Source organism: Triturus cristatus, chromosome 6, assembly GCF_964204655.1.
Source record: "Triturus cristatus chromosome 6, aTriCri1.1, whole genome shotgun sequence".
In the NCBI taxonomy this organism is placed as follows: domain Eukaryota; kingdom Metazoa; phylum Chordata; class Amphibia; order Caudata; family Salamandridae; genus Triturus; species Triturus cristatus.
In genome coordinates this window covers 901,421,381-901,437,705 of record NC_140589.1, presented here as the reverse complement: position 1 = coordinate 901,437,705, position 16,325 = coordinate 901,421,381, and the positions used below count along the sequence as shown (strand labels likewise).

The following is a 16,325-nucleotide window of genomic DNA, read 5'->3' as shown; positions in this document are numbered from 1 at the left end:
GACTTAGGGGGTTCTAGGGCCTGCACCCACGGGAGTACTGGAGTACTCGAGTTACCTCACACAGGGAAACCGGGTACATAGGTGTCAAATGGTGTCGGGAATCGTCGTTGATTTCAATGGCGATCTGCTGCAAAGTGCTGCTGCCGGGAAGGAGAGAAGTGACCGTTGTGATCCAAGCCTGGATCGAAGATCAGAAGAACCTGAAAGCAGATGGGACAGAGTCTGGGTCACTTGCCAGTGACCAGGGGCACGATAGACGAATGCCCACCGATGTTGGGTGTTTCAGGTGCGAAGAGCTGCAGCCACGAGGACCAGGAGGCGTCGATAACAACCAGGAGCTGGATTCGAGCTGTCCCACAAAAGATATCGAGTGCTGCGGTGTCGGGGCCCGGATTGGACCCAACAAGCCTTGGCAACAGCAACCCACGCAGGAAGAGAAAAGATGCTTCGGTGTAGACCAGCAAGGTCCTGGGACTCCCCAAGCAATGGAGAGTCAGGGCACGTCTGGAGAAACCAGGTAAGCCCAATTAGGAGTAAAGTTGCCTTCACAGAGACCCACCATTCGACGGACTAGGGATCGCGAAGGGACCTCAAGAGAAAACGCAAAGGGCCAGCTCACGAAACACTTGTGGAGTGTAAGCGGGCAATCTTCGGTGCAAATGCTGCTCGGAGTCAGGGATACAAGTAACCCAATGCTCAGCTGCAGGAGTTGCTGGAAAGCTGATGCTTCTGCAAATGGTCGCGGTGTCCAGTGGTTCAGGTTGCACGGTCTTCCACGAGGGATACAGGCCTCAGAATTGCTGAGTGCACAGATCTACCTCAGAGATCACGGAAACCCACCTCCTGTGTTGCAAAAGTCCGGCGGGAGCTTTGGAGATGCAAACCGGACAGATGCGTCTTTGGTGCCTGCCTTGCAGGGAATAAATCATTATTTTTCAGTCATCTAGTTCAATGTAGATCGTCGAAGTTCCAGGATTCAGTATCAGTTTCGTCTCTAATCTAAGAAAAAGGAAAATCGGAAATCTAAAGTCCTCTAGTCAGGGATTCCTTCTTTATACCCAAGGAATGGGTTGGACATACTCTGGGGACCCACCTATGGAAGGGTCAGGAAAGAGGGGTGGCTACACCCATTTCCTTTGTCCAGTTTCACGCCAGAGCAGGGGCTGGTAGCCCCTGCAACCGGTTTGAACTGGACTATGCACAGGGACACCAAATGTGCCCCCAGTGCTGAACTTCAAAGCACTCTTGGAGTGCACCCACCCAGCCCCAATACACTAAAGCCTGTCTGGGAGGTGGTGACACCTCCCTGTGACAGGAAACCTATTGTCCAGTCCTCCCCTGCCAGAGTTTCATCCAGCAGCAGGAGGGCAGACTCGTGTCTGTGGCTGGCAACATCCATTTTGTGATGCCAGGGCTCTGTTAGCTGGTATCGGGTATACCGGCGCTGTCATGCCTCTCCCACTAGAAGGGTGGGATCATACTCCCACACCAGTTACTGGTGTGGGGGTATGATTCCAAGGTGTTTGACACCAAACACGATATGTTTCCGTGCAGCCATCCCAAAGTTAGCATTTACTGTTTGGTTATAATGCACTTAAGAGTATATGGTTTGGCTGCATCACAAACAACCCCGGAATAAAGGTTCCGAAGGCTGCAGAGGGGCTCTGATCATGCATGGGCACCCTCTCACATAAAACCCAGCACCCTGCCTTCAGGATTAGTAAGGCCTGCCATAGGGGTGACTGATAGGTTTATATGGGCAGTGATATGGAGAGATATAGTGAACCTATATCTCAGTAAGGGGTGCATGCACCACCTTACCCAGGCTGCAGTAGCAGTCCTGTGGTGTCATTTTGGAAGGCTTCCCAGGGGTGGCATAATACATGCTGCAGCCCCTGGTAGGCCTCTGGGGTACCTATACCCTGGGTACATAGTATACCATATACTAGGGACTTATAAGGGTACCCCAGAATCCAATTTGGAGTGTACCTAAAGTACTGAGAATCATTTTAGAGAGGAAGCAGTTAGGCTGGGGTCCTGATTAGCAGGGCCCCAGCCAGACTAAAGTCGAAAAACAGTGAAACATCAGCAAAAAGTGGGGGTAACTATAAGAAGCAGATCCTACTCTCCTACAGTGGGCAGCCACCACTGCCACGCCTTACTCCTCTCTAGGATAGTTCAAAAAAGATAATATTATTAGGCGGGTGGGGGGACAAGACGCACAGATGCGCTTCTTTACTTGGTGTATTTACTTGGTGTCGATCCCACCTGTTCTTCCCCGGCCTCGAGCCGGTCCATGTCAGGTGCTGCGAGGTCTTAATGTGGGGATGTGGGATAGCGCACCCTCATGACCGCCAGATTTAAACAAAACAAAATTAAAAAAGGCAGCCACTGCGGCTATGGCTCTTACCGCTCCTGCCGGATTACCATGTTGTCACAACCGTTGGTAGGTGAAAGGTGAGCGCTGGGTGCTGGTCAGGACCCCTTGCTCCCCGCTGCGGGGCCGCAACGGCCTTTGGTGGACTTGACTAGGCTGGCTGTGTCAGCCGAATTTCGGCCACGGACTGCGGCTGAGGCTGTGGTTATGGCTGTGGCTGCGGTCTATGGGGGTCTGTGGAGGTCTAAGGTGAGCTACTGCAAGAGCAATAGCACAGTTTGCTGGGTTTACATCTCATCTGATTTAACCTAGATTTGTGACTCTTGAAGGACTTTAGCTAGTTTTGCACATTGTAGCAGAATGGAATTCACATTCTTTGAAGCATAAGCAATGCCTTGATGAAACAATGTTAATTCAACCTTAAGAGGACATCTAAAGAATTTAACAGTCATGTGCTAGCTCGTGTACGGTTCCTTAATGTAAGGTTATCACTGATTTCCCTAAAACACAATCCTTTGGTAAACAACCACTTTTTACCCGAAAGAGCTCTTGTCATAACATTCAAAAACTGTGTGTAAACAGGGTATTCTCTGTGCGTACCTTGTACAGGACCTCAAACTGACTAGCATGGGGTGAACAGAGAAAGGCTTGAATGCCTGATGAGGAAGCAAAAAACCCGACTATAAGTAGTAGCTCCCTTTAAACCCCCCCCCCCCCCCCCACTCAGAGAGGGCTTGCCTGAAAGCTATAAGTAATGGGTAGTCACAAACCTTTTCCCAGGGGGCTGCAAAGTTTGGTCTGTGATGGGACAGCAGGCCACATTGTTGCCAGTGGCAGTTGGGGTTGGGGGCAGTGGTTAATTTGTAAAAAATATAAAAGTGCCGGGGGTCTCGTCAGGAGGCAGCTTGCACCAGCCCATTTCTCCTATTAGTGCTGCCTAAAAAAGAACCAACTGCTAGCTATGAAAGTGGGGAGAGGATGTGGTGTAATAGCCAGAGCTGCCAACTTCGAAGTTGGGGAACAAGGTTCGAGTCTCGGCTCAACGTCCTGTGATTCTGGGCAAATCACTTAATCTCCCCATAAATGAATAGGTTCTTAACTGGTGCTCATGAAAAGCACCAGTGTTGGTGACTAAGTGCTGGTTCTGCGCACCGGTAACCACCGGCTCAAATTAAGCACTGATTGGGGGTAAAGTGGGTGCAGGGAAGTGAGGCATATCCATCTGGTGTCTGAATTGGACAATGTGAAACCAAAAACTTGGGATTAATCCAGTGGTTAATTTGCAAAACAGTAAGTGCCAGGGCCCTCATCAAGGGACACAGCAGCTTGTACCATCCATTGTGCCTGCCAGCCCTGCCAATGACAGTACCAACACAATACTAACCATCACACTCAGTGTGACAATTCATACTATATTCAAGACCCCCAAAGCTATAAGAATGGCATGGATGGCACTTATTTGTGATTGTTTATGTATGTTAAATTATTAAACAGCTTTTTATTGTGCTCATTCCCATATTTATCAGGCAGTGCCACCATGTGGGAGACAAGCGCCAGTGTTAAGAATTAGGTGCTAGCGCCAAGCACCGGAAACCACAGGCTCAAATTAAGCACTGGATTAATCCTGGGTTTTCTAATTAACCAAACTGTGTGATCCTAGGAAATTCTTTTATTTCACTTTCCCTTCTTTTTCTTTCTTATCACATACGAAGCCCTCAAAATACATGACTTTGGGATATATGCAGCCCAAAAGCTTCACGTGTTTGATTTAATAAGGAAGAATAAATGTTTCTGAATTCATGTCTGGAAACTATCACTTTAAAAAAAATGCTTCTCAATCCACTGACGTACTAAGGTGAAACTGTTCTGCATGTTAAGGAAATACATCATTTGAATTTTGAACAGACTTTCTCATACACTTTTGCTGCACCATGTCTTTAAAAACGAAGGTGTTTCTAAAGTTAAGCTATGCGGTATATCCTAATCACTTCCTTTCTTTAACTTCCATTAGCCTTTGAAAATATGCGTGCCTGTTTATTTAACATATTTTTAATGTTAGTGCTGATTCCAGTAAACAGCAGGCCAGCGCTGCTCGTGACCATGGGGCTGCATGTATAGGTCAGGAGGACCGCATGCGGCCCCGGCCGTATTTTGGGTATCACTGCTATAAGTAATACCCCCACATTCATAGATGCCCCAGATGACCAATATATCTTAGCAAAATATCTGTTTCAGGATGTTGGCTACACAGTGCGTCTCTCCACCTGAAGACGATCCATAGAAAAACCATGGGCCATATTAGCAACAAACTGCGATAAATATCGCAGAGTGCGAGTAGTGCAATTTTTTTTATCGCCAGCTATCGCTGGATATATCGCCACGCTGTATTAGCAACAATTAGCGTTATGGCGATAAATATTCCAGCCATAGCGGGAGGGAAGGGCCAACATCGCGACAAATCCAGCGATGTTGCATGGGGAAGGGGGAAAACCTTGCTGATACGACCCTGTGGTCGTATCAGCATAATCCACCCCCCATGTTAGGTATGGTTAAGTCAGGAAAATAGCTGGTGTTAAAAAACCAGCGATGACCCCGGATAGCGTGACTTTTCATGTCGCTAACCGGGTCCAGGGCCTCCTTGCTAATAGGCGATAGGCCTGTTAGCGGCTGTTTACCAGGTCTGTTGGTCGGGAACACCTACTTTGCATGTCATTAGCAATAAATATCGCTGACATGCAAAGCAGCACCCAAACCGGTCGCTTTCGTCAGAAAGCTGTCGCTAGCGACAGCTTGCTGATAGGGCGATATTGCCCTAGCTAATATGTCCCCATGATTGGTAAAAGGCAATGTTTGAAACTAGATAACCCAATGAATTCTGCACAAAGAGTAAAGTTTGTGGTTAGGACTGTTGTTTGCTGAAAAAAGGACAGTTCAAATTAATCTATTGATGCCTGTGAAATGTATGTATTCTACTCCATTCAGGACAGCCATTACATTGGCATGTTTGAAATGTTGGATGCTTCATACCTCTGAGGATCAGTACACGGATTCCATTCCACTGTAGGGTCAGGGATATCTTCGAGATATGGAAAAAGAGTCGCTCTTGTGAAATGCCAGCCATAAATTCCATCTTCTGGAGTTACGATTATTCTTGCACCCTGTCAAAATAGTTAATAGACTCCATTACAACAGTGGACTTAACACTGCTCCATCCTATACAAAAAATTAAAGCTTTACCGCAGCACATTTATATGCATTAATCTAGAAAATCAGTGAACGTGAGACTGCTGTCAACTCTACAAGATAACGTTAGTGTAAAGACCACACAACAGATCATACAACCACTGAGAAATTACTGTAAAGGGCATTTAGTGTTATCTCAGCAGCACAAGGGAAATTAAATGGGAACAATGATTTTCCTGAGTTACCCAGATCCCTGCAATGCATAGAAGTGAAGTTCATCCAGTATGACATCAAGGTTTAAAGTGTTGCCATTACGTATCTCCTTTAGGATCCTTGCGAGCTCCTGCAGTGTTATCAACTGTATCAGTCCCTTTGCCTGGGAGAGTCAAAAGAAAGTGATTTTGTCTAGAACAATTGTTGTTTTTGGTTGGGTTCACGGGTTCATGGGACCAGGCAGGGAGGTAATTAAACTATGTATAAATATTTCTGAGACTGAATTTCGACCATGAATGAGAACAGCAGCTTTTTTTCTGGCTATAAAAAAAACTGTCCCCATCTAAACCTCAGAGCTGTGAATGGTAGAAGCATAGGCCTCAGAGCTGTGAAAGGTAGAAGCACAGGCGACACTCCTCCGGCATTCACTCATCATTCACTAACCAAAAACTTGACGCTAGACTATACGTTTTTGTCTCTAACCCTTTTTAATGAAATCTTTTCATTCAGTATGGGTGACAAATCCGACAGCGATCACCGGCCTCAGGAGCTCACTCTTCGTACAAATCTGCCAAAACTCATGAGATGGAAGGGTCAGTCAGGTATGACCACCACATTCAACTATAGAAAAATAAAATTTGTGCAAGCGACGCAAGAGAACTTTCAGCAAGCAGCAACACTTTTATTCGAATCCCGTGAAGGTAGCAATGAGATGGAAAAATGGACAAACTATACGAACGCCTTGGCAAAATCATTTGCCATCCCAATTAAATCAAGGACACAGCAAAGCTGCAGCGGCAATTCCAACTTTACCAGGATCCAAACGAGTAAGATAAGATCAATAAAAAACACTATCAATTATACGTTACGGCAGGTATGGTGGTCTCCAACTAACATCTCAAAACTAGCTGAACTATAACAGCAGAAAAAACAGTTGAAGCAAGCGATTTGGGAGGCCAGGAGAGACAATGAGGACTCTCTATGGGCGAAATTGCATGCAGATTCCAAGTGGAAAGACAGTAGAAGGTTCTAGGAGACTATAAAAAGATTCACCCACCCAACACACAAGGGTCAGTCTTCAAATATATCTGAGGAGGACTGGGCCATCTACCTTGGAAACCACTTTCACCAAGAAAATATCTTATTACCAGCTCGGAAACAATACAAGGAGAATTGCCGGGATTCATACCCCCAAACGATCACATGAAAATGATAAAAAGCTATATAAAGAAGGGAAGACAAGAAGGGGCGCCTGGCCCAAATGGAATCCCACCTGTGCTTTATAAACAAAATACAGATTATTGGGTAAAAAGCACTGAGTCCACTTTTCATGGAAGTAAGGCAGACAGGCCTACTTCCTTCGTCCTGGCGTGCCTTGATAATTTCACCTATATTTAAGTCAGGCCATAAGACTCTGCCTAGGAATTATCATTTAGTTGCCCTTTTGGATAATGAGGCAAAAAAAATTGCCGCCACTCTGCTGGACGAATTGCAAAACTGGGCAGAAGACAACTCAATTATTCCCTTAAACCAAACTGGTTTCTCCAAATCTGTTGGAACGGTAACACACATAATCACCATGGCTCTATTGATAGATAAGGCAAAGACTACAAAAATGCCACTACACTTATGCTTTATCGATTGCCGGGCCGCTTTTGATCACGTGAACCGTAACAGACTTTGGTCAAAATAGCCCGGGTGGGGCATACCACATAATTTACTAAACCTACTAATTAAGCTACATACTGGAACCTGGATCCAGGTAAAGTTGGGGGACAGGTCAGCACTATCCAGGAAGAAACCAACAACAAAAGGTCTCAAGCAAGGCAGCGTGCTTGCCCCGACCCTATGTAAGCTATTTCTTGCAGACCTTATCCCGCTACTAAACGCCAGCAATTCGCACTTGCCAAAAGTCGGAAATCTAGTTCTATCATGTCTACTCTATGCTGATGATTTAGTTCTGATCAGCCAAACGAAGGTGGGTCTACAGAACCTTCTTAATACTACACTTGACTACTCTGAGGCGAATAACCTGAGCATCAACTTGGAGAAAACCAAAACTATGACAATCAAAAAGAATTCCAAGAACACACCTGTCTGGTTTTGGGGCAAGACCCGCATAGACTCAGTAAAATAATATAAATATCTGGGGGTGATCATCGACAAAGGTGGGCATTTGGCTGACCAAAGGGACACAATCAAAAAGAAGGGAACAGCCCTAGCAATTTAATTGAGAAACCTTAACTCCAAACTGAGTGACCCCTCTCTTGCCCCACTGGTCGAAGTAATACGTGCAAAACTCCTGCCTACAATAACCTACGGGAACGAGGCATGGAGGGGGAGGGACTCCAGGATCTTGGATGGTGTGGTTGCAAAAGTGTACAGTCAAGTCAAGTCAGGAGCATTTGTATCGCGCACATATCACTCACACGAGTCTCATGGTGCTTGCAGACGGCTCTGATAAACAGACCAGATCTAATTTCCAAAAAGCCAGGTCTTCAACTCTTTGCAGAATTTACTGTGTTCTGGAATGCTACGAAGGTAGAAAGGCATTTTATTCCAAGACGATGGTGCCAGAAAGGAGAACGAACGGCCTCCTTGCCTGACGATGTTGATTCTTAGTGGGGTCAGCAATGCCGCATCGCTGGAGCGTAGCATCCTGGACGGGTGATACCAATGTAACTTTGTCAGCCAGTATTTTGGACCAGTTCCATACATATGCTTATGAGTAAGACATAGTATTTTAAAAAGAGCTCACTTTTTCACCGGGAGCCAGTGAAGAGTGTTTAAACATGCTACAGAAGGACCAGTCTGGCAGCGGTGCTCTGTAGAACCTGAAGTCTATTTATAAGATCTTAATTTATTGACAACAATAATGCGTTGACATAATCCATTCTATTGATGATCAGTCCTTGTGTCAGGGGTTTTCGTGCATCTATGGAGAGCCATTTAAAAACCTTTCGTAGACTACGCATGACACCAAAACAAATGCCAACAACATGGTTTACATGGCCCCGCATGAATAGACAGTCGTCCATGTAAAACCCCAGATTACGAACCACGTTCTTTGGGGCAGGACAAGGGCCAAGCCTAGAAGGCCACCAGTCGTGCGACCAATGGTTGATAGCTTTACCAAAGAGCATGATCTCTGACTTGCCCCTGTTTAGCTGGAGATTGTTTGATCTCATCCTTTTGTCGACATGGGTAAGACAGTGTTTAAAACGTTGCTTAGTGTCATTAGGATCGGGGCCTAAGGTGATCAGAATCTGTGTGTCATCAGCGTAGGATATGACATCAAAACCTCAGCCAAAGGGGTCATATAAAGATTTTAAAAAGTAGGGCTCAGAATAAAGCCCTGTGGGACTCCCATCTTTACCGGTCTTTCACAAGAAACAAAGTTTCCCATCTGGACGGTAGTTGTACGTTCTGAGAGATAGCTGATAAACCATTTAAGAGCATTCCCCCTGACACCAACCTCCCAGAGCCTTTGTTCAAGGATCTTATGGGAGATGGTGTCAAAGGCAGCAGACAGATCAAGCAGGACGAGGATAACCGATTGATGTTTATCTAGAGCTAGTCTGACATTATCAGTAACCTCAATCAGTGCTGTCTCCGTACTGTGCGCCGTTCTAAAGCCGGACTGAGAGGGATCTAAAAGTCCATGGCTCTCATGATGGTTTACCAGCTGTAGGTTCACAAGGGACTCCAGCATTTTCCCAAAATAGGGAAGTAGTGAAATGGGTCGGTAGTTTAGAAGCACCTTGGGATCGGCTGTCGGCTTCTTTAAAATAGGTCTGATTCTGGTTACCTTCCAGACAGAAGGAAAATCAGCTTCAGAAAAGGATTTATTAAAAAGATTAATCAATCCATCTAAAACTGTGGGTGCCATAATAGAAAAGAATTTTGAGGGAAAAGGGTCAGCGGGGGAGCCTGATTTTATCTTTTGCATAGCCAAAGTGACAGACTTATGGTCACAGTCTATAAACTCATTTAAAATGCTGGGGGGGTCAGGTAAAAAACAGGGCAGTTCTTCGAAATGGGTAGAGTTATGTATGGATAAAAAAGTCCGATGAATATTCATCATTTTTTCTCCAAAGAATTCTGATAAAGAGTCGATCCAGTTTTGGGAAGCAGACACAGTAGGCAGATTTGTAGGAACAGTAAATTCTTTTAAAATATGAAAAAGTTCCCAGGAGGAGTTTTCTGCCATTGTTATCCGATTAATCAAAAAGGATTTTTTGCCAGTTTTATTTCATTCATATAGATATGATGCTGTTTCTTATAGCTTTCACGATCAGCAGGGTTTCTACTTTTTCGCCATAATCTTTCGGCAATTCTGCACAGACCTTTAGTGGTTTTTAGTTGATCAGTAAACCAGGGGGCAACTCTAGTCTTAGTCTTAACATTATGTAAAGGGGCAATTATGTCTAGAGTGGTCAAAATGGCTTTATTAAATTGTAATGCCATATGGTTGACACTTGCTGCTGGGTCTATCGGGTCAGGGCAAAAACAATTTTGAAAAAGAGATGGAGTTACTTTGCGCCAAGATCTGCGTAACATGACTTCACTATCTAAGTTAGTTTTTTCTTTTAAAACAGTTGGAAAGGCGAATTTCAGTAAGTAATGGTCAGTCCATACAAACGGTTCAGGGGCTTCCATAGTCATTTCGGAGGCATTCGTAAATAGGAGATCCAGTGTGTGGCCAGCGCAGTGGGTGGAACCAACCACCAACTGAGCAAGACCAAGGGAACTCATATTAGAGATTAGTTTGTCAGTGTCTGGGTTTAGTAGCATTTCTGCATAGTGATTAAAATCTCCAGTCAGGAAACAATTATCAGAAGCTAAGACATGGGGCACAATAATTTCTAATAGCTGATTTGAGAAATCTCCTTTTATACCGGGGGGGTCGGTTAACCAGTGCCCCTCTCCAAGAACCATTGGAGAGGCCAGTGATCTTAAAGGTACATATTTCTATTTGACTGTGCATTATATTTTCCAAAACAGTAACCGTTAAGGCCCATTTGTAAGCAATTAACAAGCCGCCCCCTCTTTTCTCTTTCCTATCGATTCGGATGATTTTATATTGTGAGGGGAAGGCGATGTGTACATCCGGAGAGGCGTGTTCCTGAAGCCAAGTTTCCGTAACGAAACATATGTCGGGATCAGTTTGATCTAATACGCTCCATATCTCAATAGGATGTTTGGAGATGGAGCGTGCATTGAAATAAATCTCTCTGAGAGATCCAGGAGGCGTGTTGTGTTGGCTGGGGCCTAAGGAGCGGTTAGGCGCTTTACGGTCAGTTGGAACAAAAGAACGCCTAATGTCAGGGACCCTCGATAAGTCAGTTTCCCATACGCCTGTAAATTTATCCGAAGAGGTATTTAAATCTTTTATTTCTTGACTCGTGTATTGGATGAAGCCCATAGTTTCTCGGGCAGATAGAGCAATGTCAGGTGGAGTATGGTAAGAAGATAGGAAAACACTAGGTCCGAGACAGGGACAAAAAAATCAAATATACAGGGGTCCTGGCTATGGTCAGGCACGGACGGGCGCAGACGGGCTTGTCTTTGGCGCGCCTTTGGCGCGCTGCCGGCGCGTATGCGCCCTTCACCCAAATAAAGAGAAGAGGGGCGAAAAAGGCTGGAGCGCTAACCTAGAGCTTCCGGTTGCACACCGGAAGCAGTGCAAGCCCCAAGCGACCCTCCGTTCAATTGGCACAGGCCGTGACGGACCGGGGTCAGAGGCTGCTATCAACGAGAGAAGGAGTTTAAAAGACAGTAAGCGTCAAATATGTTAAAAGTTTTTTAAAACAATGTGCAAAATAAGCAATTATTCCAGAACAAGTGACACAGTATACTAGAATGATAGGTAGTACCTCCGCAAGCATTACAACAACCCAGCAGCGGCCAGTAACCAAAAGCAGCCAGAATAATCTTTGGTCTACCAACAAGAGTCTCTCCGGCACAGATTAGGCTTGAGTTTGGTGTTCAAAAACAGACCCTTGCAAACAAGGTGCGACAGTTATTTTTTGGGACAAAGTAAGAAAATCAAAAAACCAGGAACCCTAAACTGGTATTTGTGGTTAGAACTAAAACAACAACAAAAATCACCAGCAACAAAATACCTACTAGCAAACCTAACCACCCTGCGTCTTCTTGAGCTTTGGGAAACATCTATAAACCACTGCCTTCTCAAAAAAATAACAAAGAAAACAGTGAAGAGCCAATCCTGTTTCGAAGACAAGGCAGCCCTATCCAGAAGATTGCAAGGCTGGATGGTCCTGAACTCCTATACTTCTCCCACTGCTCAAAAATACCTAGCCCTAGGGTTTGCCAAATCCATTAAAATACAATTCCTGAAGCACCGACTTGGCTTGCTACCATGCATAAAGCACTATCCACATTGGCTAAAAAAACAATCCAATTCAATCTGTCGCATGTGTGGCACAGCGCAAGAGGATAAGCTGCATCTGCTCTGTACGTGCAAAGAACTAACACAGGAATGGAAACAGCTCCAAAAGCCACTTTTTAACCAGGAGTTGTGCCTGTACAAAGCAAAAGTCCTACCTATGGTTCCACATCACCATAAAGCAGTGTGGCATGTGCTTTCTCATACTGAGGCAGCTCAGTAGAAGTCGGTTGTCTTCACATTCACCCTGAAGCTCCTTTTGGTTGACCAAGCAAACTGTGGTTGGCGCTCAAATGGCACATTGGGATATCTCAGATCATTCAAGATATAGTGGTGACATTTGGTAAAATGAGATAAGAAAGATGGGGTTCATCTAGAAGCAGTTCCCTCTTACATGTCCATGGCATCCTCCAAAGGGGGGTTTGATATATCCTATCATTCAATATGGCTAAGATTATAGTCTTTCTAAAAAAGTGTAAACATGAAATCCATCCAATTGTTTATCTTCCTATTTCCCTTCTGTGTGACAATACAAAATCTATGCCTGACCATTAGCATCTCAATTAACCAACAACATAGCAATCCTATTTCCTCCTTGGTAATTTGCCTTTGTACTTAGTGAGATATCGCATGATATCCCATCTCTGTAGACAAATGTTAGATTGAATGAGACAACCTGGCAACCTGTTGTCTTGAAAACGTTTGGGACAGAGGAAGCCTTTGGTTTGGATGGTTGCTTCTTTGGCCTGTCCTTGAGCAGCATGGAATAAGCTGAATGAGTGTAGAGTACATAAGGGTCCTACATCATTCTCCTTAAACAGTGTTATGCATCAATATCCATTCATTTCTGAAGTTTTCTAACTGGAAGGGAGCCCCCAGAGGTTGCCTATTTGTATCTATTCTCTATCATTTATACATGAAGTCTTTCTTAGATCTGTTGTTCCAGTCGTCTATCAATAGGCCAGTGGTCTGTAGCAACTGGCACCAAAAGACACTGCATTTGCCACAATACACTAAAATACCACCTCCTCCTTAAAAGTGCATATTGTCAAGCTAGACTGGCACAAGGCTTTGATTAGTATTGGGAGTATAAGCTCACCTTGGAAAACTGAGGATTGTGAGTTCTGGCGACAACTGCCTCTGAGACATTAAAATTGTTGGCTGCCCATGGTAATTGACCCTTAGGCTTACAAACAGTTTTCATAAATCTGTTCAGCAAATTATGATTTTCTTCTTCAGGGATACACCCTCATTTGGGAACACATGTACAAAGGTGGGTCGTATAAACCTTATCAAGATGATCCGACTCCTAGAGTATTGTTTTCTGTTCTACACTCTTCTACTTTATGTGCCAACTACACTCTTCTACTTTATGTGCCAATGTCTTTATTGCTTTATGTGTGGCCCAGAGACAGCTTTAGCTGCTTCACTAGCCTGCTATTTCTCTAAAAACAAATAGAAACGCATGCGTTTATACATACAGCTTTTGACCAACCCTCTATATACATTGGTCTATTCACATTTCATTCACATATTGCTTCTACATACAACAGCATACAGCATGGGGCAATAGGGCAGCCCAGTTCAACCAATGCCTCTCTTCACTATGAATATGAAGAACAGCATTTTGCTTGTATTGGGATAAGAATAAAAAGGGGAAATGACTCAGGAAACCAGAGCAGCTAATCAACCTCAGGCTGCTGCAACCCTTTCTCTTGTTAATGCTCAATTGGTATTTTAAAAGATAGGTTGAGTTTTACAAATGATATAACTCTATGATTATAGGTACTAAATTCTTACAGATTTATTAAATAGTCTGTAAAGTTTAGTGGCATTATTTTTATTGGTAGGCTTTCCACGTTTCAAAATTGTTTACAAAACAAAATCTTGGAATGCTTGTCATGTTGACATAAAATAAAATGCAAACACATAGTTCACAACAATTGAATTGTGTAGTCACTTTTTCAGGGCAGGGCATAAGCATAAGCAATATATATTTAAAACGAAGTATCTTAATGATTTGTCTTAGCAGGGAGACATGACACTTCAATTTCTGTTATTTCTGGACAACAGTTCTCAGATGGTTGCAATAAGTGACCTACATCCAAACCCTGATAGCAACATTTGGGATGTCCACTCTAAGGAAGAGATCTGAAAGCTGTCATTTCTGTTGCCAATGGTTCATGTTCGACGCATAGATAACCAATCTTTGCTAAGTGGTCACTGTTAACACTATTCGGCCTATCTGCTGCGAGAGGCCAAACCTTTGTCTTGTTGGAGGACGGTCATTACCTGCCAACCAGGAATGTGTATTCTGTCTATTGAGCATGACAGTGGGGCGAACTAGTTCTCAGGCAGTAAACCCAGCTCCAGTTCACATTTCTATATCTGCTGTATGCCAGTGTGGGCCACCCACATTGCTTGATTCTGGATGTTGTCCAGTACTTGAGGTGGTCTCTGAAGCTGCAAGACCCAGTTCAGATAGGTAGGAAATCATCACAATACTGTTTGGATTATACCCAGGGGATCCCCTTAGCCTCAAAAGGAAATGTATAATTTGTGGAGAAAAGTAGAAACCACAGGTGTTTGTTACTCCCTCTGTAGTGACTGATGCTCTTTTAAAAGGGAATGTTAGGAGTCAGAAAACCCTTTCAGAGAAACCTCTTATTGTTAATGTTAAATGGAGTGCTGCCTTGGTAATCACAAACCAGAACATGATTATTTATTTTGAAGTATTTGTTTACAGATCATGTGTTTAAAAATGATCATAATAACTATAAACCATTCAGCACATAAAGTGCACATTAGGGCAAACATTAGATAGCGCAATTCATATTTAATCACATATCTCTAACTTATTCATATAATCCCTACACAACGGGCCTTATTATGATGTTGGGCGAAAGCCATCTGACAGCTCTTTCCGCCCGACATCGGAGGTTTCCGTCTGACCGCCGTTTAACGATATTGGGGGTCGGAGAGAAACCTGAAGAGGAATGCTGCTCTGCTTCTGACAGGGCTCACAGAAACTGTAAGGGCAGCAGTCGGAAATGTGATCCACAAATTGCAGTGGGGCAAGCCTCGGTTCCGCCATCGGGATTACAATTTCACTTTCCGCCTGCCCTTTCATGGTGGTCTGCCCGCCATCGAAAGGCAGGCGGAAAGTGACTTTGGGGGCCCCTAGCAGGTCCCCTTTTCCCCCTGGACCTCCGCTATGGGGACTGGGGATACCTGTGGTGCCCCTAAACATCCCTGCACCATGTGGCAGGCACTGCATGGTCCCTACCACTCGGTGCAGGATGTTTCAACTCAGCATTTTTTCCATTGTGGCTCGGCAGCACAAGCTACAATTGGAAAAAATACTGGATTCGACAGTAGCATAGCGGTCAGATCGTAATCTGGAAAGCGGGACTTCCGACTCCTTGTCGGGCGGTCCCGCTTCCGCTACAATGCAAGTCGGACGCGTGTCCGACCAACATCATAATTGGCCCCACAGTGTCTAAACATTGTTGTGGGAATGTAGGATCTGCTTCTTATGGTTAACCCCCCTTTTTGCTAAAAGTCATACTGTTTTTGACTAGTCTGATTGGGATCCTGCTAATCAGGACCCCAGTCTATCTGCTTTATCCCTAAACTTTATGTTATGTACTTAGGTACACTCCAGATTGGATACTGGGGTACCCTTGTCAGTCCCTAGTATATGGAACCCATGTACCCAGGGCATAGGTACCCAAGAAGCTTCCCATGGGGTGAAGCATGTATTATGCCACCGTTGAGAGGCCATGCAAAATGGAACCTACAAGCCTGGCATTGCAGCCTGTGTAAGTTGGTGCATGCACCACTTACTTAAGATATAGGTTTACTATAGCTAAGGGTCACTGCACTTAAAACCCATAAGTCACCACTCTAGCAGGCGTTTACAATCCTAAGGAGTCCATTCTCCTGGGTTGTCAGTGAGGCACCATTTACGACATATAGAGTGGGATTATGCGACTGCATGATGACCAACTCTAAAACGACTGAAACTAACCCTATCGTGCTCGGTATCAAACATTGTGGAATCATACCCCCACACCAGTAACCGGAGTGGGGGGTATGATTCCACCCCTCAGTGTTCCCAGTACCAGCCTTCTAGTCCTGGGC

The 16,325-nt window shown here is 44.6% G+C and overlaps 1 protein-coding gene across 6 annotated transcripts in view; it reads right to left on the bottom strand.

Moving 5' to 3' along the window:
* The window catches only part of LOC146820764 (pantetheinase-like), a 270,531-nt gene that overhangs the window by 238,254 nt on the left and 15,952 nt on the right, over positions 1–16,325 (bottom strand). For all 6 annotated transcript variants that reach the window (XM_085611558.1, XM_085611560.1, XM_085611559.1 and 3 more), the window contains one exon: positions 5,405–5,535. In XM_085611558.1, coding sequence (XP_085467684.1) covers positions 5,405–5,535 — 131 coding nt within the window. The remainder of the gene's footprint in view (positions 1–5,404; positions 5,536–16,325) is intronic.